The following is a 25537-nucleotide window of genomic DNA, read 5'->3' as shown; positions in this document are numbered from 1 at the left end:
ATGATGACCAATTCAAGTATTTTAAGGTTTGATAGCATTAGGATTCCACTTCACTCATCTCTCTAATAAAGTTCTCCAAAGCTGACACCTCAACAGTCTGAGCTAACTTGGTCTGGTTTATAACACAAACAATGAATGTATCATGTTAATTTTTTCTCTTTAACATATTCCTACATTGCTGGTTACAATAAGTTTTTAAAAGTTTTTAATCAAACTTAAGACAATTGCGTTTAAATATATTTTTAAAAGATAAATCTACAGTATTCCAGCGTACAAAACTAAATATTAGAAATGTATAGCAATTATATCACTATGACAAGTGACCACTGTTAGTCTTCTTATTGATTTTAGAAATTAAGTTATGTAATAATACTCTAAAAATTCTAATGTTGTCCTTTTCTATGAAAGATATTTTATCTGGGCAAATTATCCATCATTACATTGCCCATAATAATTACCTAACATTGGCCATACAGCCCAACTGTTTTTAGGAGTATGTGAATTGTACTCGAACTCTCACAAGCGCAGATATGTCTGCGAGGAACTTATGCAATATCATGTGCTCATTAATTTTTGAGTGACTGAACATTTTACACAATAAGCCACTAATTTCCATCTTCCTCCTCCAGTTGCATTTTGTTCATTCATTGTTAATTTTTAAAATTGTAAGTAAATGGGGTTCAGTGAGCTTGATCACAGCTGTTTCTCTTCCTTTCCTGGTGCAGAGCAGACATGTACCAAATTAGGGATGAGGGATTCGGAAATTACATTGCTGCTAGAAAGATCCATTTGGCCCAGGACCAAATGACTGATTGTCTTGTATAAGCTTTGAAAACTCTGAAGTTTACATGGGAAGATGTAGTCTTTAGCGCTGAGGTCATGTTTTCCTGTAGAGATGGGGAAAATTCCCTGTATACTGTGAACTCAGCACCAGGTATGATGCTAAATATGTACATTGCCACCTCTGACAGAAGTGGCCAATTTAGCGTTCATTGCTGAGGTTGGTTTACCTCACACAGTGCTGGGATGATGTTGAGAATTTTGGGAAGTCTCAAGGGCGAGATTTACAAATTGCTTTTGAGTCTACGGTTGATTCCAGCACTGGACATTATTTATCATGAAGGACAGTGAGTTAACTTCCAGCAGGATTTCCTTTGCAGACAAGGATGGAGGCAATACCTTGGCCTTCAAGTAGTACTGACCTGAGCCCCATTCAGAATGCCTGGGGTCTGACAAAGAGGACTCTGCAGAAATACCATCATCACTCAAGCTCAAAGAATGAGCTGTAGACAATGGGGCTGAAACATTGGAAAGAACTGGCCGTTAAGCAAAGGTTCTTCCAAACCTTCGCTGCTCCCGTGCCCAATCAACTTCCAATAGTCAGAGAGCAAGAGGGTCCACAGACCCGATACTGGTACTGATTTGTGTTTGTTTCTGGTTTTTTATTTGTGGAGACAGATGGTACATCTCAAGACACAAGGATAAAATTGCAGGGAAAGGGTAAAATATACTCGTTATAAATATGGCACTATCTGTGTATGGTAATGTCCACCTCTCTCCTAGCAGCAAGGAATCTGTATAATGAAATTGAAAAGAGGGAGAAAGAAAGAAAACTGCTCAGTGGGAGCACTTGAAACTATGCCAGCTTCCGATTTCCACACTGTCAGTTCAACCTAATGCCTCTACCCACAACAGTTAACATGTGGTGTCCTGATTCACTTTGTTTCTTCCTGACATATTCCCGAATGTTTTTTGTTTGTAGAGACTGAAGTTAGGTCTCAGGGAACATATTTACTTTTCTATTTACATCTCAAGCCCAGAGCTAAAAGTCAAAGTAATGAGTAGAGTAACCTAGTTCTATAATAATAATAATAATAATAATAATAATAATAATAATAATAATAATAATAATAATAATAATAATAATAATAATAATAATAATGTTATTCGCTTTTACATCCCACGAACTACTTTTACGGTTTTCATAGACGCCGATGTGCTGGAATTTAGTCCCACATGAGTTCTTTTACATGCCAGTAAATCTACTGACATAAGGCTGATGTATTTGAGCACCTTGAAATACCACCGGACTGAGCCAGAATCGAACCTGCCAAGTTGGGGTCAGAAGGCCAGCGCCTCAACCGTCTGAGCCACTTAGCCCAGCAGGCCTACTTCTAACCCTGACACTGCTATAAAGGCTCTTGTGCACACCTGCTGTTGGGACTTGGTCAAAACTGTTTTAAGGAATGTGCCCATTCCTTTTTTTTTCTTTTTTTTTTAAGCAACTGTACACTGAGAACAAATATATGTTTTTGGTAAAAGAAATAATTTTAAGTGTTCTTAATGGCTGTCTTATTTGGTATGTCAGTGCCTTCCATCTGTTTCTCCTAATACTGCAATTTCCTTTACGGTAATCAGTCTGAAGAATTCAGGAACTACATATTAGTTGCAAGTGATCGTTCTCTACCAAAACAACACTTGAAACTTTTCCATTTCGTTTTTGTTTCCAACTCGAGGAACATCTCATTGTAAGTTAACATACTCATACCCTTTTCTCACAGCACAGTACAGTTAATGTAGAATATCAAATATGAAGAATGGATACAAAGCAAACAAGAAAGGACTGAGGTACAGATATATCAGACACTCATATATATATATCTATGAATTTCTATCATCTTTCTCGGTTTGCAAATAAGAAAGAATTTCTACCAAATTAAAACTAAAAAGTTACTGCTGTTATGGCTATGATTCCTGCCCTTGCAGACTATATCAATATTTCCATAGAAATAATCATTCCCATCCTTTCATATTTTTAGTAGTTGATAGCAAATACAGTAGTGAATGGATAAGAAGGTTTTGAGTGGGAAAAACTGTAATGATTTTCAGTAGGGGAGGGGAAGGAAACCAAGTCCTGGAATATAAAGAGGCATGTGTTCTTAATTAATGTTCTACAAATTTATGTATCTCATATGTGAATCACAAAACAATTATTCCTGATGTTCAGTGTAACAGAGGTGGTTATATCATCAGTCAGTTTCACCTATTTATTCCCACACAGGTAACAAAAATATTTCCTTACTTTTTCTTATTTGTACGTATTATTATATTAACATATTATTATAATTTTAGTATACATCACATTTTCAAACAAAGATAAGAATAAGCATAACATTACATGCATTTAAAGAGAAGTATTCAAACTGTCTTACCTGCAAAACACCAACGACCAGTAGCTCGCGCAAATATCAACAAGAAAATAGCAAGTAGGAGAACCAAGATGGCAACTACAATTCCAATGATGGCGGCAGCACTCAGTTGTAGGACTGTAATTTAGATAAATCTGTAGTTAAATACCAATTTGAAAATAATAAATAAATACACATACATACATACATTATAGACTGCTACATCCTTCAGTGTTCAGTCAGCAAGACTATGTGAAGGAAATAAGTATCTCTACATTTGTCTATTAATTATGTGACTTCTTCAGCTTGTATGCTTCTTACCACAAAATATTTAAAAGATTTAACTATCGTCTGCTAAGTCTCCCTCTGATTGAGTCTGTTATTCTTCTAAGGAAGATATCCTCCTCTTTTTATCTCACATGATACTACCAGAAAAATAAGATCATACACACAACTTCACCAACATGTTCATACATAACTTTCTACAACCTGCTTTATGTCATACCAATACAGATAGGTCTTATGGCCATGATGGACAGGAAAGGGCTAGAAGTGGAAAGGAAGGAGCTGTAGCCTTAATTAAGGTGCATCCGCAGGATTTACCTGGTGTGAAAATAGGGAACTATGGAAAACCATTGTCAGGGCTGCCGACAGTAGGGTTTGAACCCACTATCTCTCGAATACTGGATACTGGCCGCTCTTAAGCGACTGCAGCTATCTAGTTTGGTACGTAACTTTATATATGGTAGTTATTGTGAATGCCTCTTGTCATTACTGTTATATATTTAAAATAGCAATCATTCTTGCTACTTTATATCCAATATCAGCGGTTACTGTTTATTTAATAAACAACAATTGCTACTGTGACCTACCGTACTATATAAGCTCTTGAGTTTATAATTACGTTTTTGAAAGGATCAGGAACAATAGAACTATATTAATATTTTTGAGCAAATAGAGGAAGAAAAATGTATCATTAAGAAGCAGTTTTAGAGAACAGCTTGCATCAAAATTGGAGACCATTTTAATGAAGAGATTATAGAAAGGTGTGAGACAAAGTTGTATCCTTTCTCCAATACTTCTTAATTTATAATCTGAACCTATTCTTCAAATTGTCCTTGATAAATTTGATGAAGGAAACAAACTCAACAGAAAGCAAACAAGCCCCACCCATTATGCAGATGACACCATGATATTTTCTGACAATTTAGAAGACCTTCAATTCCTTTATAACATCATATCAACAATGTAAGCAAGGAGTCTAGAAAGAAAGAAAGAAAGAAAGAAAGAAAGAAAGAAAGAAATAGTCAGAAAACAAAATTCATGGTAATCAGCTAGCAGCACCAACACTGTTATTAACCTGGATTGAAACACCTTTAAAAAGATGCCACATTGCATGTACTAGGATGCTAGCTAACATAAGAATGTAATCCATATGTGGAAGTCAAAACCAGAATTGGCATGCCGGAAGTTTCTGAAATTAAAAACATCTTGTGTGCTATCATGACTTCTGATTTGAAACTTGTTAGCGCATCGTGAAGTGTTATCAGTGCTACTTTATGGAGTCAGAGAACAGACACCAAAGGCTTCGTCGATGAACTGACTGCAGTCCTCTGAAATGTGGATGTACAACAGAACATTCAAGATCACATCGGTAGATCACGTAACTATCAAGGAGTTATTCTGTTATGCTGGGAAATTACGCAAAGTCTTCCTCTCAAAACACAGAAAAGCAGCCTGTTTTAGCCACATCTTCTGAAATGACAAATACAGCTTGATACAACTGATCATAGAAGGGAAATGTCAACCTGGGCAGAGAAGATTATCCTGGGTGCTGATCCTTCGACTGTGGTTCAACATCGATACAGGAAACACAAAAATAGGAAAAATTGCTCCACGAACCTTCTGTGAGGAGATAGCACAAGGAGGAAGAAGAAGACAAAGAAGAAGAAATATACTGGAAACCATTGTGCCACAAAACATTAGACTTTGTAATTGTGAATACTGTAGAATAGTAACAATCAAACTCAATCAAAGAAAAATTAGCATTAATCTTTTCTGTATAGATTTCTATGTTTAACAACAAATAATGGTTCCAAAACCTTTTTATGCAGATATTTCACAAATGCAATATGTTTATTTTTATCACATCAAGAACAATGAATAAAGGTTGTAAAAATATTTTTCCCATATAATTAATGAAATCTGTTCATTTCTAACATGTCATGTTTTCCACTAAAACATATCTGACAGGGCAAGTTGGTCGTGCATTTAGGGGCGCACAGCTGTGAGCTTGCATCCGGGAGATAGTGGGTTTGAACCCCACTGTTGGCAGCTCTGAAGATGGCTTTCCATGGTTTCCCATTTTCACACCAGGCAAATTTGAACTATACCTTAATTAAGGCCACAGCTGCTTCTATCCCGCTCCTAGACCTATCTGTGTCAGTGCAACATAAAGCAAATTGTAATATTTTTTAAAATCAGAAATTTGCATTAAGATAGTGTTTTGTTTCTGTACCAACAGTTTGTAACCTATTTGTAAGCAAGCATTTGAATTACAACATTTAATGTATAATAAAATGGTATATTAAAAATAACAAAATCTGCTTTGCTGATGATACAATTGTGTTAGATAGTAGCCTTACTGATCTTCAAATTATTATTAATACTAACAGAATAAATAAGTGCAGCATTTGGTCTGTTCATAAATATTGGTAAAATGTATTTGTACAGAAGAATGCTTCAAATCCTGGGTAGAAAGGAAGACCAGTGAGGAAGCCCTCACTCAGCTTGTTAAATAAGAAAAAAGAGCTAACAACTGTCAAGGAGTGAAAGCTCAGATCCATGGGGCTCGTCATGAGAGGTGAACGATATGAACTTCTCCAACTCATCATTGAGGAGGAAACTGAAGGACAACATCTGTGGGGAGATGGAGAAATTCCTGACTTAAAGACTTGCACTGTTGGTATGGACGAGCTTCTATTGACATAATCCGAGCCAATGTTTCGAGAGATCTTCAAATTTGCCATATACACCTTTGATGTGTCGACTGAAAAGAATCTAGCCCATCAGTTCTGGTAGCAACCAGGGACTTAGGGAAGCTGGAACCCAAACTCTCACGCCGCACTTGTTCCCAGGAGATGCCCCCTTGAGGGAATCGAAAGTTAAAGACTTGGGTGGTGGACCACTCTGGAGAGGCTTAGAATGTTTATTCCTGACCATGCCAGAAATCATCCTCCCTGAATGCCACGCACACTGATCAGGCATCTCAGCAGCCAAGGTAATACCCACCTGGTCATAACAGGTATTGCCCGGTCTCCGATGTTGGATGATGCCTCATACAGGCTCACAGAGGCAATGAGTGCTAGGACTCTCTTCATCAAATTAACTGCAATAGCATGTACCCCATAGAGTATACAGAGTAATAAGTATAGATTAAAAAAATAAAAAATAAATATCCTTATGGCTTTTGGCTGTGCAGGGATCTGCATTGTCTGGCGGATACTACTGCTGAGTAGGTGGCACTTCCACCCGATGGGCTGCGGATACTGCGTGGGCTTTCGAGCGTAATCGAACACGTCAGAGGCCCCTCCCTAAACAGCATGCACATCAAATACTGATTCAGTCTACAACTAACTCAAAAAAAAAAATTAAAACAAAAATAATAAATAAAATACAATAAAAAATAAAGAGGGGACCAATGGCCACATGACGCTTTTAGTTTCCTTCTATGACAGGCAAGGATTACCTGTGGATGTATTCAGCCCCTCCCATCCACAGAGAGTACAATACAGTACATGGTACCAAAGGCACAATCCATTTCCGCGCCTAGATCGCCCCTTTTAGTAGCCTCTTATGACAGGCAGGGAATACCAGCGCCCCCCCACCCACAGTGGGTACACCAATGAGTTAAGTTGCTCTAGTGTCAAGAAATCACACTTGGCTGACAAATGGCATTGTCATCTTCAGTGATGAGTGTGCTTTTGTTTGGTCACAATGACAACCATTTTTTTTTCCAAGCTGACTTACATCGCACTGACACATATAGGTCTTATGGTGACGATGGGACAGGAAAGGACTAGGAGTGGGAAGAAAGTGGCCATGGCTTTAATTAAGGTATAGCCCTAGCATTTGCCTGGTGTGAAAACGGGGAAACCATGTAAAATCATCTTTGGGGTGCTAACAGTGGGGATTGAACCCTCTATATTCCAAATGCAAGCTCACAGCTGCACGCCTCTCACAGCACGGCCAACTTGCTAGGTAAACACTGTTTGTTTTTCCCCTTAAAACAACCATCACCATCACCAATGATCATCACAATCATGTCCGACAATGTAACATGGAGAAGGCTGAGCTGATCTTATGGTTGAGAGGAACATGAGGTTAACGTAAGGCATTATTGTTTGGGGAACCATTTACATTTATGTGAAATCTCACTAAACTAGCAACTCTTGAGGACCTGACAGTATACTGACAGGGTTCTCAAACCAGTAGTTATCCCTCTGGAGGTGAATGCTGTGGATGTTCTGGCATGAAAGTGCTTAATACTCACATTGCATGCAACTCCAGATAAGCTCTCCATGACATCCAATTTTGCAATGACCATACAAAGTCCCTGAACATTAGCCTTCCTGAACATGAGTGAAACATGATGGGTAGACTGAACCACTCTCCCCAACCTCACGAAACAGGGGCACAAGTGACCTTTGCAATGCATCAAGCATGGGATGCTATACCACTTGAATTGATCCAGGGCTCTAATGACTCCATCTCTAAAGAATTAAATAATGTGATGTTCAAGGTGGTGGACACCCTATTCTGAATTTTCTCCAAACATGAGTGTAGAGAAACTTAAAGTGTTATTGTCACATCACTGACCAGCCCTCATCCTGCAGGTTCAATTGCAGCATTGCAATCCTACCCCTTCATGAGTTGAAATTCCTATTTTCAGTAGTGCACAGGCAGAGAAACTTTGTAGAACAAATGAAATGGGAAAGAATGTTGGTTATACAAGTATTAACTTTAATTAAATCACATTTCACTAGAAAATACTACCAGTTTCCTGCAGGCTCCTCCCACAATGTACCATGTTGTATATTAACATTCCCATGGATGTACTTGCAAAGAACGGGCGAGTTGGCCATGCAGTTAGGAGCGCGCAGCTGTGAACTTGCATCCAGGAGATAGTGGGTTCGAACCCCACTGTCGGCAGCCCTGAAGATGGTTTCCCATTTTCACACCAGGCAAATACCGGGGCTGTACCTTAATTAAGGCCATGGCTGCTTCCTTCCCATTCCTAGGCCTCTCCTGTCCCATCATCGCCATAAGACCTATCTGTGTCAGTGTGACGTAAAGCAAAATAGCACACACAAAAAAGTACTTGCAAAGTTTTGAGATAATTAAATAATACACATGAACTGTTGTGGTAATAGAATGTAATATAATGTTAATAAATACTTTAAAATACATCATAAATATAAATTGAATTAAGTTACATTTTTTCTCTGCAGTTTGGTAACTTCTTGAAATTATTGCAAATTATTGACATCGATTCGTTAACTTTGTGCATCTTTTCGAACTGCAAAATATCCAGTGCCATAGGATAAATAACATTATGCGTCACATTATTATGAGTGTAAATATATAAATTCCTCTGACTTCCAACCCTGCAGTACGCTACATGAGAGACACGGAGTTTCCAAATTAATGCTTGTTTACAGTCATTGCGAAAGTTTTGTTATACTGATGTACTGTAGTACAATCTCATAAGCCAGCAACAGTTTCTACTACTAAGCATGTAGTTATGATTTCCTCTAATGATGTTGAGGTGAAAGGTACAGAGCAGACTTTACAATTGTTGCAATCTATGACTAAAATGGTTTCTACAGGTAACAACAAACAGAGTCATAAGGCATCATTTTTGAATTATGAAATGAAGAGGAATGCATGACTATGGAACTTACGACTGAAGCAAGTAGTCGACACTTGAAAGCAATTATTCTATACTCATTCATGGAAATTATATTAATTTCCAGAGAATGAATTGCTAGATTGTATCATAGAGCAAAATCCAGCAGTAAAGTAAGCTATCACAGCAGGCTTTGAAGTCCTAAAGAAGCATTTTCTGAGAATGTTGAGAAATGGAACCACAAAATAGTTGTGAAATTTCTTTTTTTTTCCAATTTGTTTTACGTCGCACCAACACAGATAGGTCTTATGGCGACGATGGGATAGGAAAGGCAAAGGAGTAGGAAGGAAGCGGCCATGGCCTTAATTAAGGTACAGCTCCAGCATGTGGCTGGTGTGAAAATGGGAAACCACGGAAAAACATCTTCAAGGCTGCCGACAGTTGGGTTCGAACCCACTATCTCCCGGATGCAAGCTCACAGCTGCGCGCCCCTAACCACACGGCCAACTCGCCCGGTGTTGTTGAAATTAGCCCCACCACTTTTTGGGCATAGCCTCTTACAGAGCTAGAGGGATAGTTGAACGGGACATCTTAGGCTGGTGTTACCATAGTTACAGCTGGACATTCCTTGATCACCTGCCAAGACCACAAAGCTTTTTTGGAAATATTTCTGAAACGGTAGGTTGTAGAACCTTAAAATGTTGTTTTCAGGGCCCTTGTGGGACTTTAGTATTTTTTCTCACATTGACAGGTGTAAAATGAGCTGTGTCTGCTGGTCTTTCTATGACAACTTCAATATTTTGCCTTTTTTATGGATTTTTTGTTTTGTGTCTCCTTATAACATGGTGTTAAAATTTGAATTTGAGAATGTTCATACGACCCATCCAAATGCCTCACGTTCCTTGGCATAAATTTTTGTACTGATCAGTGGAGGCATGTATATTTGTATAATTAACAAACAAACTTACTTTTGATTTGATGGATCAAAATAGAATGACAATTTAGGTTCTATTAGAAGAACAATACTATTTGGAACTTACACAATAATCATACTTATACTTCTTTTTTTTATGACGCCGTCTCCCTCCGAAGGTTGGCGATCCAATTGATTATGATTACACGGGAAACGGCAGCACGGAAGATTTCTATCAACGTATGTCCATACCACCGCTGCAAGTCTTTCAGCCAGGAATTTCTCCGTCTTCCCACAGATCTTTTCCCGTCAATCTTCCCTTACTCCATATTATTATTCTCTAATATTAGTGCTGATTTTGTGTAATATAACCCTTTATTCTCATATAAACCATATGCTGTCTCATATTTTCAGTTGTAAACAGCTCTATGGATCACAAGTACTGAATGACTTTGTCAGATTTCACAATGCTTCAAAGAACAACTAATTTCAACTTACTTTGCTTATTCCTATCTCAGATTAAATTGGCAGTATATCAATTAAGAAAATAATGATTTAATGGCAGCACAAGTGCCAGTATTATTTTTCAGCTCACTGGTAAAAGCAATTACGTACTGTACTTGGAAGGCTACTTACATGGAATTAAATGGAATATAGCAAAACATACCTTGGGGTTCATCACTGGTGGACAGTACTATTCTGTAGCTTTCTTCACCGAACTGATTCTTCGCTGTCAGCACATAATTGCGTTCAATATCTTCCGATGTGACTGACGAAATGTGGAGCTTTGCTTCCCATACACCATTCCCCTAAACAGAGAGAAAGGTGACTTTCACTACATTATTTCATATCAGGTATTGAAGAACTGTTGAAATAAATTACATCAGGAACATACATAGAACGACAATTTATGATAGGAAATATGCATACCTAAGTGAAAATAATGAGAGGGAGGGGCGTATATAAGGGGGGGGGGGGGGCAGGGGGCCTGCGCCCCCCCCCCCCCCCCCCCCCCAAATGTATAAGCCTTGAAGAACCGGACCAAAATGATGGGAATTTTCGATTGTTGTTGAGATACCGAGCCAACAGTTAGCAGTTTATGTGCCATACCTGGACGATTTTTGTAACTAACTAAAGAATGCTTTGAATCTCACAAGGAAATAGTTGCATCCTTACAAAACATCCTTCCACAATTGTGTATCGTATCAGATTTCGGTTCACTGGAGGCTGCCTTTAGTTTCTACGAAGGAGATCTGTCACATAAAGAGATTGTGCAAAGTGAGTTTATGTTGTGGAAAGAAAAGTGGAGTCAGGAAAATCCTTCAAATCTTCCCAAAATGGCTGTAAGTTCTCTAGAAAAATGTGACAAGACTTTCTTCCCCAACATTTATACCCTTCTCAAATTATTCGCACTTCTTCCTGTTTCTGTCGCAACTGTAGAAAGAACTTTCTCTAGCCTAAGGAGACTGAAGACTTACTTAAGGTACAACACATCTGAAAGTAGGCTTAACGGGCTTGCTTTACTCTCTATCCACAGAGGCATTATAGTTAGTGATGAAGTTCTTGATAAGTTTGCAAGTGTACCAAGAAACCTAGAGAGAGAGAGAGAGAGAGAGAGAGAGAGAGAGAGAGAGAGAGAGAGAGAGAGAGAGAGAGAGAGAGAGAGAGAGAGAGAGTGTGTGTGTGTGTGTGTGTGTGTGTGTGTGTGTGTGTGTGTGTGTGTGTGTGTGTGTGTGTGTGTGTGTGTGTGTGTGTGTGTGTGTGTGTGTGTGTGTGTGTGTGTGTGTGTGTGTGTGTGTGTGTGTGTGTGTGTGTGTGTGTGTGTGTGTGTGTGTGTGTGTGTGTGTGTGTGTGTGTGTGTGTGTGTGTGTGTGTGTGTGTGTGTGTGTGTGTGTGTGTGTGTGTGTGTGTGTGTGTGTGTGTGTGTGTGTGTGTGTGTGTGTGTGTGTGTGTGTGTGTGTGTGTGTGTGTGTGTGTGTGTGTCAGCCCAAATCAATGTTTCCTTTTTCCTTTCTAAAGTGTTTGAAATCGTCTGACCTCTTAAAATTACTTAACCTAACCTCACATCAATCTTGGCCCCCCCCCCCCAAAATATATTCTATATTCGCCACTGATGAGACGCATGGTGCTGTTACACAACATGCTCTAATACTCTATATTAAAAATGAACAAAGCAGTGACAAAATGATTATGATGCAAGAGAAATGGATAAGTTGAAAATATGCATTGAGATTTGCAATCATACCAAGTTTTTGGCAGTTGAGGCCTCAAAATGTCCATCTGTATCAATTTGTCCCTCAGTAAGCTCTTCACTGTTAATTTTCCAACTGATACGAGGTTTTGGGTTTGCATGAACATTGTATACCAGTTCTCCAGGCTGGCCCACAATGACACCAAATAGCTGCACAGGTTCTTTTTCTTGACGAGGGCCAACTGAAACAAACAATTCTATTAAGTTTCTTCAATGATGTTAACAGTCTAAATTCTTTATAACACTGATATTATAATTTTTAACACTATCTTTGAGATGGAGATCACTCTATTCCCTTGGGTCTTCTACTACACACAGAATTTGCTACTTTTTTTAATCAACATCTTTGAGTGATGTGAAATATTTCATAAGACTGAACAAAAAAGTTACGCTTATGAAATATTAATGAAGATTTTCCTACATCATAAGTAGAAATATTGGAAGCCTTTACCTTCAACTCCTTCATCGGCCTTCAAGGCCTCAAGAGAGGTAGGTAGGTATGTGTATTTGTGTGGGTTTTTTTTTTTTCTCTTCAGAATTGATCCAGCTTTCTCTTAACAGTTGACAAATTTTTATAGCATGTGTATAAAAGGTTGGTTAATTTATTAATCAAATAGGACTTGTAATTATTACCTACCACAACAACACAGTATTAGCAAGGAGAACACATAATAACATAGTGGATAGTTTGGAATGATGAAATAGTAGATTTAGATACTTACACTGTACATCGATTTGATATACACTTTGATTGTCACGATTTTCAAGTGCTAGATGCTGTGCAACACAGCGTAACTTTTTCCCATGATCTTGCCACGACAGTGTGTAAGTTAAATTTTGCTGGATGGAATAGAGGTCTTCATTGTCTATGTGTATTACGACAGGCATAGACATATCACGAGTGATTTGCTCATCACCTAGAAAAGAAAAAATAACACATATTAAAGATGTATTATAATGTTCTTACACAATATATTATTCAGTTAGCATCTCTTAACACATTGCAAGCTAGCCATGGATGGGTTATGGTAATATTAGTGACAGTCATTCTACAAAACTTAGGTTTAATTTTCAATTCCTTCATGCCTTAGAGTAAGTACGGTAGTTGGAAAGAAATCCTTATGAGGAAACTTAGGAAGTTGCTTGATACATGCAAAAGCCAAGTACCATTAGCCTCACTGTAACCTCTCAAATGATATACAATTCCCCAATGAACTCAATCCAGTGATAATTTTGGGTGACACCTTCTTTTCCCTACTGTTTGATTATGTTTGGCTTTCATATCACTGTTATATTTGCACTTTCTTAATTATATTTTCTTTTTGTCAGCTGTTTCACATCATACTAACAAAGATAGGTATTCAGCAATTGTGGTATGGTACACTAAATTTCTAAGAATAGAAGATGGCAGCAGCAGACATAATTAAGGATTGAGCCCAACATATTCCTGTCTTGAAATTGGGAAACCATGAGAAACTATCTTTAGGACCGACAACAGTATGATTTTAACTCACCATCTCCCAATTACAATCTAACCCCTCCATAGCCAACTTTTTCAATTTACAGTTACATTAATAACTATGATTCAATGTACCAAAGAAGATAATTATTATTGCTGCTGTTCCAATACACTTATCAAATATACTTCATGAACAGTCCAGCCAAAGGAGGTGGTGGTGGTTATTATTGTTTTAAGATGAAGTGTGATTAGGCAACTATCTTCTTATTAACACTAATTGGAGGGAAAAAAGAAACCACTTTTCCCTTTGCAAAATTCAAATAATTATAAATATGTCTCTTGGTCATGGCCATCTATCAACAGTTGCTAATTTCAGATGACCACATAAGGCATAGCCTACACGGTTGCTAGGTAGCATTGTCTGGCTATCCATCCATACCTTACATCACAGCCTGGACCGCTGCTAGGGTTACACTTCCATCACACATTTTGTGACACTAACTTCTATAATGACCTCCAGTCGTAAGACATATTTTTGTCAAAAGAATGGAAGGGGTCAGACACTTCGAAAAGTATCGGCCAAAGAAAGACAAGGACCATGAAGGAAATGAAAATGAAAGACTCCCTAGACCTCGCAATCCTAATACCATCAGAGTCAGGAAAGAACAAGAGTTGACCAAGGAAAGTTGGATAGAATAGATGAAAGTGAGGAGCCTGGCACAAGTAAGTGTGGAAACAATGCCAGGACTTAGCTAAGGGTCCTCTGGTTGCCAAGTGATGCGCCCAAGTTTAGAGCCCTGGGGATCATCTTAGTCACCTCTTACGACAAGTAGGGGATACCATGGATGTTATTCTATAGCCCCCACCCACAGGGGGGAATAGTACACCAAAGGGAAAACAAGAGAAATAGAAAAGAGCATTCCTGAAACTGCAATGGAAATACACCTGGACTGTATAGTTTATTGTTAAATCATCTATAAAAGTAGCTGTTTCCACTTTTGGGTATTGCATGATAGTTACAACATATGTGAGTGGCTAAACTTTTAAGTCATTGACCTCCCTTATTGTTCTACTGGGAAATTGCTTAATAAAGTTCTCATACAGATATGTTTTTCTTTTAATATGAAACTGTCTGCTGTAGTTACGTTAAGCATTTTCAGAGCACCATCACCAGCACTCTATGTGCCTGGAGAACACATTTAACCTCGTGCAACCAGCAAAAAATTCCTTGTAAGGCTGTGGCTACTTTAAAAGGTACCTATACCAGATGAGTATTTTGTGAAGCAATGTGGGAAGAGTAAAGAATGGATGGTCAACATTGGTTTGTATAAATGGATAGGTAATTCCTTTCAAGTATGAAATTATTGTATAAGGTTGGGTACATTACAAGGTCTTAGCTGTCTCTATGTTTGCAAGAATTGACCAAATGTTCAATTCAGATGTGTGAATGTTCAATTAAATGACTGAAATGTGTCTTATAGAGATGTAAAATAATAGTTGTCAAATTACTACTGATGTGGTATGGTATGCAGGTCATTATTCTCTCTCTTTTTTTTTTTTAATAAGTTGCTTTTAGGTCGCACCGACACAGATAGGTCTTATGGAGGCAATGGGACAGGAAAAGGCTTGGAGTGGGAAGGAAGCAACAGTAGCCTTAATTAAGGCACAAGGTACAATTGTCTCTGCCTGGTGTGAAAGTGGAAAACCACGGAAAACAAGCTTCAGGGCTGCCAACAGTGGGGTTTGAACCCACGATCTCCCGAATACTGCATATTGGCCGCACTTAAGCGACTGCAGCTATCGACCTCAGTGGCCATGATTCTTTAATGGATATCTACATTTCAGAAGTGGCATACAGGATAAAGAGTTAATTAATTATGTAAGTTAAATGGGTTTCTGCATGAGGCTCTATTACATTTGTTAAGCTAAAAGTTTTCTAATTCAAATAATCCCAAAATATCTGTCATTAGATCTCCAAAAATATTTTCAACCAAAATTAATACTACCACAGCTATTCTTTATAAAAGGTTATAATGTGGTGCAGTATGTTATTTTGGCAATGTGTGATATGTTACTATTTTTCATAATATTCTATAAAATAATATCTGCATATTTCTAATTCAGGTTAGTTAATATTGAGAAGTACTAAGAACTCTATACATTTGAATTGCCAGTACCTGCTTCATGTCCAGTGGTGTGAAATTTATAGTCTCTGGTGCACTTAATTTATCCCAACTTAATGTGTTTAATTTTTTATGGTTGATGATAATATAATTTATTGATTACAGTATTGTCAAATCCTCTATCCCTATTACTGAAAGTACTTATCCTCAAGAATGTTTGACACTATGATGATAAAACAGAATGGTCGCATTATCACAATCAGAATTTAAATTCTTCAATACCAGCATCCATTAATTATGTCAAGAATTAACAATGAATTCACAACTGATTCTCATGGTTAACAACTTGTCTCATTACAGCACTTTTGACCAAGAATAATCAGCCATCTTCAGTAACTTGTTCCACAGCAAATTGTGTCAGCTACCAACTATACAGTTACAAGAGCATTTTGATGATCTGATTATGTAATACATATGATTACAATGACATATGTGTGAGAGAGAGAGAGACTTTCATACTGTGTTGATGAGGTTGTTCCTTACAACAGAAGTAGACAGTTTCTATGTTTGTGATGATGTCTGTGTATCCTTTGTAGAATTTTGAACATCCATTGCATTCTAGTTTATATGCAAACACCCAGCAAGATGATAATGTTATTGTTTTATGTCCCATTAATGACTTTCTGCAGTTTCTGGACACAATAAGGTGTTGGAATTGAGTCCTGCAGGAGCTCTTTCATATGCCAATAAATCTACCCACACGAGGCTAACATATTTGAGCACCTTCAAATACCACCGGACTGACCCAGGATCGAACCTGCCAAGTTGGGGTCAGAAGGCCAGCGCTTCAACCGTCTAAGCTAATCAGCCCGGAAGTAACAAATTAACCTCATTTTCTCATGTTCTGAACCTCCGGTACACAGTTTGCTGAGAAACGGCAACCCCTGAGACGGCTGCATGTTCCGCCGACAATCGTCTTGCAGGTGCACTCCGATTTCGTCGGGCGGTTAAGGTCAGATATCGGTTCTGCTGTGGGGTGGTTACCCTTGGTCGACCTGGTACTGGCCTACAACTAACATCTCCTGTGTCTCGAAATCGTCTCCAAAGCCTGGAAATGACACTTTGTGGCAAGTCCAAGGATACGGCGACTTCGGTCTGTGTCTGGCCTGCTTCCAGGCGGCCGAGTATTCTAACCTGCAAAACGGGGTCCAAATGGCGTCGTTGTGCCATTATGTTGTCACGTTCACCACATGGCTACACTCCGCACACTATAACAGGGCAAACATGACTGAGGGAATATGGGGCGCAGGCACTGGTAGGTGCATATGTCGTGCGATTTGCAGTCGGCTTCCTGTTGCCCTGCTTACTCGTAACTTATGCTTAACGTTTGGACACTAGTGTAGATAGTTGCGTGTTCAGTAGTACGTTTGTCGCACGTTTGCAAATGTTTCATCAAAATCACTCCAACGGCTATACCTCAGATATGTGTGTTCTTTTTATCGAGCGCTGAACCCGTGGATTCAAATTTTCTTACGAGTCTTTCGATCGCACTTATCGAGAGTGAATTAGCCTCAGGAAATGTTTTAATAAATTCCCTTCGAGTAGGTGAGGGGAATCAAGTTTAGAATTCACTTTGCACAGAAATATGTACTCTTACTTTGTTAGCCGTCTAATCATCCCGAAGCAAGCAGCAAACTGGACCAGAGACAGGCAGGACACATTTCTGTCTGTCATTAGCCAGCACTCAGATCACATAATCCATTCGGAGAAAGAAAGGAGCAGAAAACATAAGTCTGTCTTTAGTCAACGTCCAACCCACTTACTGTAGGTGCAGATGGTATCTGTACCAACTGGGAGCGCTCGCTCACTATGAATTCCCTGCTGCCGGCAGCGTGTTAATTTGAAAGCCCTGTATATATACATATCAAAGCACGACCATACACAATTCAAATCACATGCATTAAACGGCCACGTCATACTAAAATATATGTCTAATGGTAGTGATGGTAACAAGCATAAGATATCAAGTGTACCCATCCAGACAATCAGTTGGTGAAGAGGATCGATCAAAATCGGTCAAAAGAGCTATAATGAGGTAAGGTGTTTATCATAAAAATCAGTACAGAAGTCGTTATCACGTATTGTCAACTTAAGTTTGTCAAGTTACAGATTAAAATAGCAGTGAATTAAGAAGAGGTCACTTTAGTATCTTACTTTGTAGAATTAAATATAACGTAGATTAGTTAAAATGTATCGCTTATCTAAAGTGTTAACTCATACTTACCCATATACCAGCTTAAATTAGATACAGGTCGCCCATCTCGGATTATACACGAGGCTGAAATCGTATCACCTTCTTTAAAACCATCATTACGAACACTACCGCTGACGGATGACACACTTAGCTCTGGTACAGAAGGAGGCACTATAATACAGAAAGAGAGAGATATGTTGTAATAACCACTAAAAAACACATACAATTGGTGAGATTAACACTTAAATTTTGAATGGTAATAGAATCATACACACACGCATGCATTTATCACAGTTTGAGGGTTGTTTAAATATTAATGTCTAAATCTTTCAATACCTATAGTTCCAGTATAAGATATGTTTTAATGAGAAAAAATATCATCTTTAAAACAACTAGCGAGCGCCATTGTGTAGGGGTAGTGTGCCTGACATCCTGGGTTTGATTCACGGCCAGTCCAGGGCTAGAGCGGGGTTCACTCAGCCTCATGAGTCCAACTGAGTGTCTGTCTGATACGAGAGGCAGTGGACCCGGTGAAGAAAGCTAAACAACAAGACTGAGAATACCATCGCGTTGATTATTCCACCTCGGGTTTGTTTTCTGTTTTTTTTTTTCTAAACAATTATTCATTATTTTAGAAAATCTAAAGCTTTGCTTTGCTTTAGGCATTTCACCCTTATCAGAACGCAATTCTGCTTTCACGAAGACTGCCTAACCTGAGAATTAAGAAATTCAACAACTATAATGAACATGGAGAAAACAGTTTAGAAATAATGAAGTGTTTAACAAAAGTTTGTTCTACCCTGAGAAAGGAAGTGTGTACAATTATTATCATACAGACCATAACGAATGATGCTTAGCAAGTTGGCCTGCAAATTGGAGTATCGAATGCTCAGAATGACTTCTTGAGCTGTGTTGCTCGACTTTCTTGACTGGACGTGCATTTGCACTCCCTTGGCTTTTCTCTTTCTTAATTTTATACTTTGTAATTTGTGTAAAAATGTGTGCTGTGCTCTTCCCAGAAATTTTCGTCAGCTGGGCGGGGAATACGACGTAAAAAATAAATATGATAACATTTCATTTTATTCCCCTCATGGCATTAACAGTAACATTGGACAGAAACTGTAAAATTGAGTGTTATTATCGCGAACACGACATAACAGAGTATTTTGAACTTCTAGTGTTCTACCGCTCGTTCATAATCATGTAACTCGGTTGTTGTGGAGTGCCATACAGGTTTGTGACGTCATGCGGAATCGAGTACTAGCATGCGATTCCACGCTAATCCAGACACCACTCGCGCATGACACTACGTGACAGTCAAGGTAAACATTTAAACTCCTATGAAATTGAAGCAATTATGCTGACAATAATTAAGATTTATCATTTAAATAATCATTTTTACAGTATTTGCATTTGAAATTTGGAGCACCCAGTGACTCAGATATATACATTAGAGTCCCACTAATCCGAACTAATTGGGACCGAACCCTGTTTGGATTAGCGGAAATTCGGATTAGGTGGATTTTCGTCAAACACGACAACATACTGACTTCAAGCGTTCATTGTTAAGTATTAAAATGATTGAAAGTTGGAAATTAGTACAGTATGCTGTTATTTATTTTACAACTACATCTGAGGCTCGAAAACCAATTACTGTACTGTAATGTTTTTATAAGCAGTGTTGGCGACTACCTAGCGCGAGCAGCCCGGTGAAAGTCGGAATGTAAGGGGCAGTGACCTTCAACTAGCGAACATGTGAGCTCCTCACTCCTCCTACTCCTACTCCTCTTGAGTTCAGTGTGTCTATTTTTTTTTTCTATTTGATTTACGTCGCGCCGACACAGATGGGACAGGAAAAGCCTAGAAATGGGAAGGAAGCGGCCGTGGCCTTAATTAAGGTACAGCCCCAGAATTTGCCTGGTGTGAAAATAGGAAACCACGGAAAACCATCTTCAGGGCTGCCGACAGTGGGCTTCGAACCCACTATCTCCCGGATGCGAGTTCACTGCTGCGCGCCCTTAACTGCACGGCCAACTCGCCCGGTCAGTGTGTCTAGCGCAATCTCCCAGACTGTGTGTGCCTACTGTATTAGTGTATGTTTTGTTTCTTGAGTGTTGAGTTTGTTCTACATTCTGTTCCTAGTCCCTGCTGTCTCTCATCATGGCAAGTAAACGTAAACACAACTCGTGTACGTTAAAAGAAAAATTTGAAAGTGTTGAAAAGACTGAACAATGGCGAAAGTGCCACTCAATTATCAATCGAATTTGGTGTCGGCAAAGCAACCTTTAACGATTGGAAGAACCGTGTTAAGATTGAGCTGTTTTGTTCTGCTACGAGCGAAAAGTCTCTTGAAAAACGGCAAACAACGACAATGTCCTCGTGTGGAAAACTAGACGAAGCACTTTTTTCTTTGTGGTTTACTCAAAAAGACAGAAAAGACTCCCTATCACTGGTCCTCTAATAGAAGAAAAGGCGCTTCAACTGAACAAACCTATGGACGGCATCACTATTTAGAGCAAGCCTACTGTATATTCAGCACAATCATTGTTATCATGAAACGAATCTTCCTTCTATAGGACTCCTCATACTGTACAGAGAGGTTTTTTGTTAGTCTTGAACATGAGAAATTCATAAAGCCATAAACTCACCTGCCACAGTGACGTTGACAGTACCGGTGCCTTCTTCACTGACGTCCGTGAAGCCCATCGTGCAGCGGTACTGGCCATTGTTGTCCGTTTGGACGCGTGGTATTGTGAATCCACACTGGCCCTTGTCCAGTCCATCACCATAATAAACAACGCCATCAGATGGTGGCAGGTGTGGGTTCAAGTTCCAAGAACGTCTCGTTTTAAGGTGCTCGATTCGACAGTACTGCAACACCTTCCCCGAACGGCATGACACGGACAAGTTCTGACCTACTCGTACTACTGCCACTTGAGGATACACATCAACTGTTGGCGGGGCGCCTGCCGCTCCTGAAACAGGCAAGAAGATTGTCCAAACTTAGAATAAGCAAGAAAAAGAACAGAAATAAATTTCCATATGTTAATCAACATAAAATCTGAAAAAACAGTTAAAAACAGTTATGAAAAAGATTCAGAATGAGTATTTCATGGGCCCCAAATAATATAACTCTTGATCACAATATCATATTCCAGTCCATAGGATGCAGGCGTCAAGTGTCTAATTAGGTGCACACGACAGCCACCGGATCGAACTTTTTTTTTTCCACGTCGCACTAACACATTTAGGTTTTCGGCACCGCTAGGACAGGAGAGGTAGTAAGTGCGGTTTTAATCGTACAGTCCTGGTATATGCCTCGTACGAACATTGGAGCCTACGGAAAACTATTTTCAGGGCCGTCGACTATGGAGTTCTAACCGACTCCCAAATGTAAGATTGCAACTACACGACCCGTACCGTGTAGCAGTCCGTTCGATAAACAGGTGTAGGACTCATTAGAGCTGAGGTGTAGTTAGTTTTACAGTCTTTAGTAGTTCTTTAAATTTTATAACCGACGTTCTCAATCTTTGGTAACTAGAAATCAATCAATCAATCAATCAATCAATCAATCAATCATTGATCTGCATTTAGGGTTGTCGCCTAGGTGGCAGATTCTCTATCAATTCTTTATCTCGATTTCATAGTGTCTGTATTGGCTTTACTTCCGTTTTCACATGAACATGAGAAGGTTAATTCTTTTAGCGTATCTGTAAAATCTTAATCTGTGATTTCTAATTCACTGTGAATGTCTGTGTATTGTTTGATTTCTTGTTTGGTTCTGAGTCTCTGTTGTTCACATGGGAGTTTTGGGGCCAGAATTTTCCTTATGATTTTGCTTTCTTCATTCTCAATGCTTTCGATGTCTGCTTTTCTGTTCAAAAATACGTCTCCGATCCTCAGACACATTCTTGTTTAATGACCGTACTGTAATGTCCTAGATATTATTATTATTATTATTATTATTATTATTATTATTATTATTATTATTATTATTATTATTATTATTATTATTAAATACGCAAGTCTGACCTGAACTGCTGACCCGTGCAACTCCAGCCTCACCTCACGTCACCCCCTCCATGCTGAACATGTTCGCCCCCTTCTCCCGCCGCACTTTCCGCTCTTCTATCTCGCATTCCCTTTCCACACGGCGAGCTTTTAAAATCCGAACACACATCCATACGTTAACATTTTAAAAGCTGCTGTAACTGTTCGTATCCGGAACGCACACACATACAAATAAAGCTGTCATCAGATTTAGATGCCATTAAATTCAACCATGGAATTTTTTATGTTCCCCGCAGCTCCCCATTTAGTGCTGCTGGAACTCTCTACTTCTAGAGAAGAATAAATATATAAGCTTCCATTAGTCATCCATTACATTCCTCCCGGAAATACGAGCAGTAAACCTTGTGTGGGTACACATTTAAGAGTATTACGATTCACATCGAGTAAGATTATTATACACAGTTAAGTAGGAGTCGTTGGTTGATGACGAACTAAACCACTTCGAGGTCGTGAAAGCACAGCGTTCTTGATATCATAGAAAACTCCACAAAATAATATGGTTCGTACACACGATGTTAGCTGCTAATAGAAGTCCTTGACCACAGGATAATGATTTTTTTTTAAATGCTATTTATACGGGGCGTCGACCTAGAAAGATCTTTTGTCCCTACTTTGCACCATAAGTCAAGGGGCTGCCTGGCCGAGGCTGTAAAGGCGTGCTCAGTCCGCCCCGTCAGGAAGTCGTAAAATTTAGGACGCGAGATTTCCACTTCCGGAGGTGCATATGGCCCTGAGATTCACTCAGCCTACACCAAAAATGAGTACCAGGTTAATTCCTGGGGGCAAAGGCGGCCGGGCGTAGAGCTAACCACTCTACCCCATCACGTGCTGCAGTTAACAATGGTGGAAGCCTTTACCTTCCACTCCTCCAAGAGCCTTCATGGCCTGTACGGAGGTGACTTTGTCTTTTTTTGCACCATATATTATGAACCTGCGTGTATATGGACGTTGCGGAAGTGTAAAGTGTTGAATGTGAGGAAAGGAACATTACGGACGACACTAACACCCAGTCCCCTGACACAGCCGGGAATCGAACCCGGGGCCGCCGGGTGACAGGCGGACGCGTTGCCCCATACACCGCGGGCCCGGACCTTTAGGTAGTGCGAAAAACATTTGCCTCTGAATAAGTGATCTGTAGGAGATGTACGTATATTGTGTACTCGGCCTGAAGGTTGGTTTGGTCCTCAACAGTTATGCCATTAGCTGTTATACAGGGTGGGCAAAATAAAGCTGGCCAGGAGAACTGTCCATCACAGGAAAAGCTGTAAACCGTGATATCGATGCACCAATCGCTTGCTGTCACATGTTTGCATGTGCGCATCTCCTGAGTACGTCGCTGTGTCATTACGTTTGAGAGGAGCAGACGTGTTTAGTGACCAGTTGAATGAGACACATAATGGTGCTCAGGATAAAACAGCGCGTGTCCATTGTGGAGTGTTATGCGAAGCACGATTCGTGGCAAACCTCTGCGGAACTATTTGCACAAGAGTTTAAGACTGGAAATGTTTTGGCATAACATTCAGCTAAGTCTGCAATGCAAAACTTAGAGGCAAAATATCGTGAAACGGGCTCTGTGGCGAGTAAAAACCATAACTATCCGAAAAGAGTTCAAACACCATAAAATAATGCTCGAGTGAAGGAAAGCCTGACGAAATCGCAACGACACAGATAGGTCTTATTGCGACGATGGGATAGGAAAGGCGTAGGAAGTGGAAGGAATCGGCCGAGGCCTTAATTAAGATACAGCCCCGGCATTTGCCTGGTGTGAAAATGGGAAACCATGGAAAACCATCTTGAGGGCTGCCGACAGTGGGACTCGAACCCACTATCTCCCGATTACTGGATACTGGCCGCACTTAAGCGACTACAGCTATCGAGCTCGGTGCAACGCCGTTTATCTGTGCAAGTGGGAACTAAGAGATCGCTGTGTCGAAACATTATCAGGAAGGATCTGCATCTGTATCTGTTGTGCATGCGTTAAAGCGTCCAGTCGTGTGTTGAGTTCTGCCGGTGGTTTCTGAGTGAAATGGAGTCAGGACTTTTGGATCCCCAGTTTTTCATTTCTTCAGATGAGGCCATTTCTAGCATCTTCTGTGATATCCATTAACAAGGGTCAGTCCCATGTCAGTCCTATTGTAAATATTTTCCGGCCCAGTTTTATTTGCCCACCCGGTAGATGGCCTAGGCATCTCCGAAGAGACGTACGAGGGAAATTAGAAGTAAGGTACGAGGTAATCCCAAAAATAAGGTCTCCTATATTTTTATAAATACAGAACTCTGTTCGTGTGGCTGTTGGTCACAATGTTTCCCGCGCTCGCGTATAAACATGCGCACGCCGCGCTGAGGCACTCAGTCTTGTAGTAATGGGAAGAAGCAGTTCACCTCTGGGAACTAGTTCATCCACTCTCGCTCTCAACAAAGAACTACTTCACGAACTACTTCGCGAACTACTTCAAAATGTGTAATTTTCCCGCCAGAGCACTCTGCAACCGCTGAAGTAGTTCGTCCGCGAACAAGTTCTTTCTCATTCCCTTCACACAAGGCTTCATCGCTTCGCGAGCTTTCCAGAACGAGGAAGTACACAAAGCGGACAATAGGTAGCACGCAAGTGCACTTCTCTGTAACATTCATAAATGCTATAGAGGTGAACGTTCCTATTGCCGGTAATGTCAGTTCAAAGATAATCAAAATTTCTGTTAAATATTGTCGACTTGAAAATGAGATGTTTTAAACGTGGATTTGCTATCGCAGGAGAACCCTTTTCTTGGTGGTGATTGCATCTCCTGACTGAAACATAAATTTATAACATCTGAGCGTTGGTCAACCTTTTCCTCGCCGGTGGCGCTAAACGTCAGACTCCAACACTCTCGCTCCCAAGAAAGAACTACTTCACGAACTACTTCAAAATGTGTAATTTTCCCACCAGAGCACTCTGCAACCGCTGAAGTTGTTCGTTCGCGAACAAGTTCCTTCCCTTTCCTTCACACTCGTGAAGTCCTACAGTTCGCGAAGTAGTTCTCGAGAGACGAGTAAACACTTCACAGTTCGTGGGAGTGAAGTAGTTCCCCAGAACTAGTTCGTTCGCGAACTACCCATCACTACGGAGTCTTGGCTTGACAGTCGTTGAGAATGGAGCTCCCGTTGGATGTTACCGCCAAGTGCGAAGTGTGCACGCAGTTATTCAGATTTTGAACGCAAAAGGTACTGAACCGATTGAAATCCATCGCCAATTGACGGAAGTGTATGGTGAGTCGTGCATGGATGTCAAAAATGTTCGTAAGTGGTGTAGAGAGTTTGCAGCCAGTCGGACTGAAATTTACGACGAACAAACAAAGGAGCGGGAGACCGTCAATTTCCGTCGAGACAGTCG

At 39.8% G+C, this 25537-nt stretch overlaps 1 protein-coding gene across 3 annotated transcripts in view; it reads right to left on the bottom strand.

The window, feature by feature from the left end:
- LOC136856900 (fasciclin-3) overlaps positions 1–25537 on the bottom strand; it is a 330073-nt gene that overhangs the window by 175314 nt on the left and 129222 nt on the right. For all 3 annotated transcript variants that reach the window (XM_067135125.2, XM_067135126.2, XM_067135127.2), the window contains exons 2-7: positions 20745–21071; positions 18127–18267; positions 12983–13177; positions 12255–12442; positions 10677–10818; positions 3213–3326 (exon numbers count right to left, since the gene is read on the bottom strand). In XM_067135125.2, coding sequence (XP_066991226.2) covers positions 3213–3326; positions 10677–10818; positions 12255–12442; positions 12983–13177; positions 18127–18267; positions 20745–21071 — 1107 coding nt within the window. The remainder of the gene's footprint in view (positions 1–3212; positions 3327–10676; positions 10819–12254; positions 12443–12982; positions 13178–18126; positions 18268–20744; positions 21072–25537) is intronic.

This window comes from Anabrus simplex, chromosome 1, assembly GCF_040414725.1.
Source record: "Anabrus simplex isolate iqAnaSimp1 chromosome 1, ASM4041472v1, whole genome shotgun sequence".
Taxonomy (NCBI): Eukaryota; Metazoa; Arthropoda; class Insecta; order Orthoptera; family Tettigoniidae; genus Anabrus; species Anabrus simplex.
Note: the sequence above shows the minus strand (reverse complement) of the source record. Positions and strands in the feature narration are given on the sequence as shown.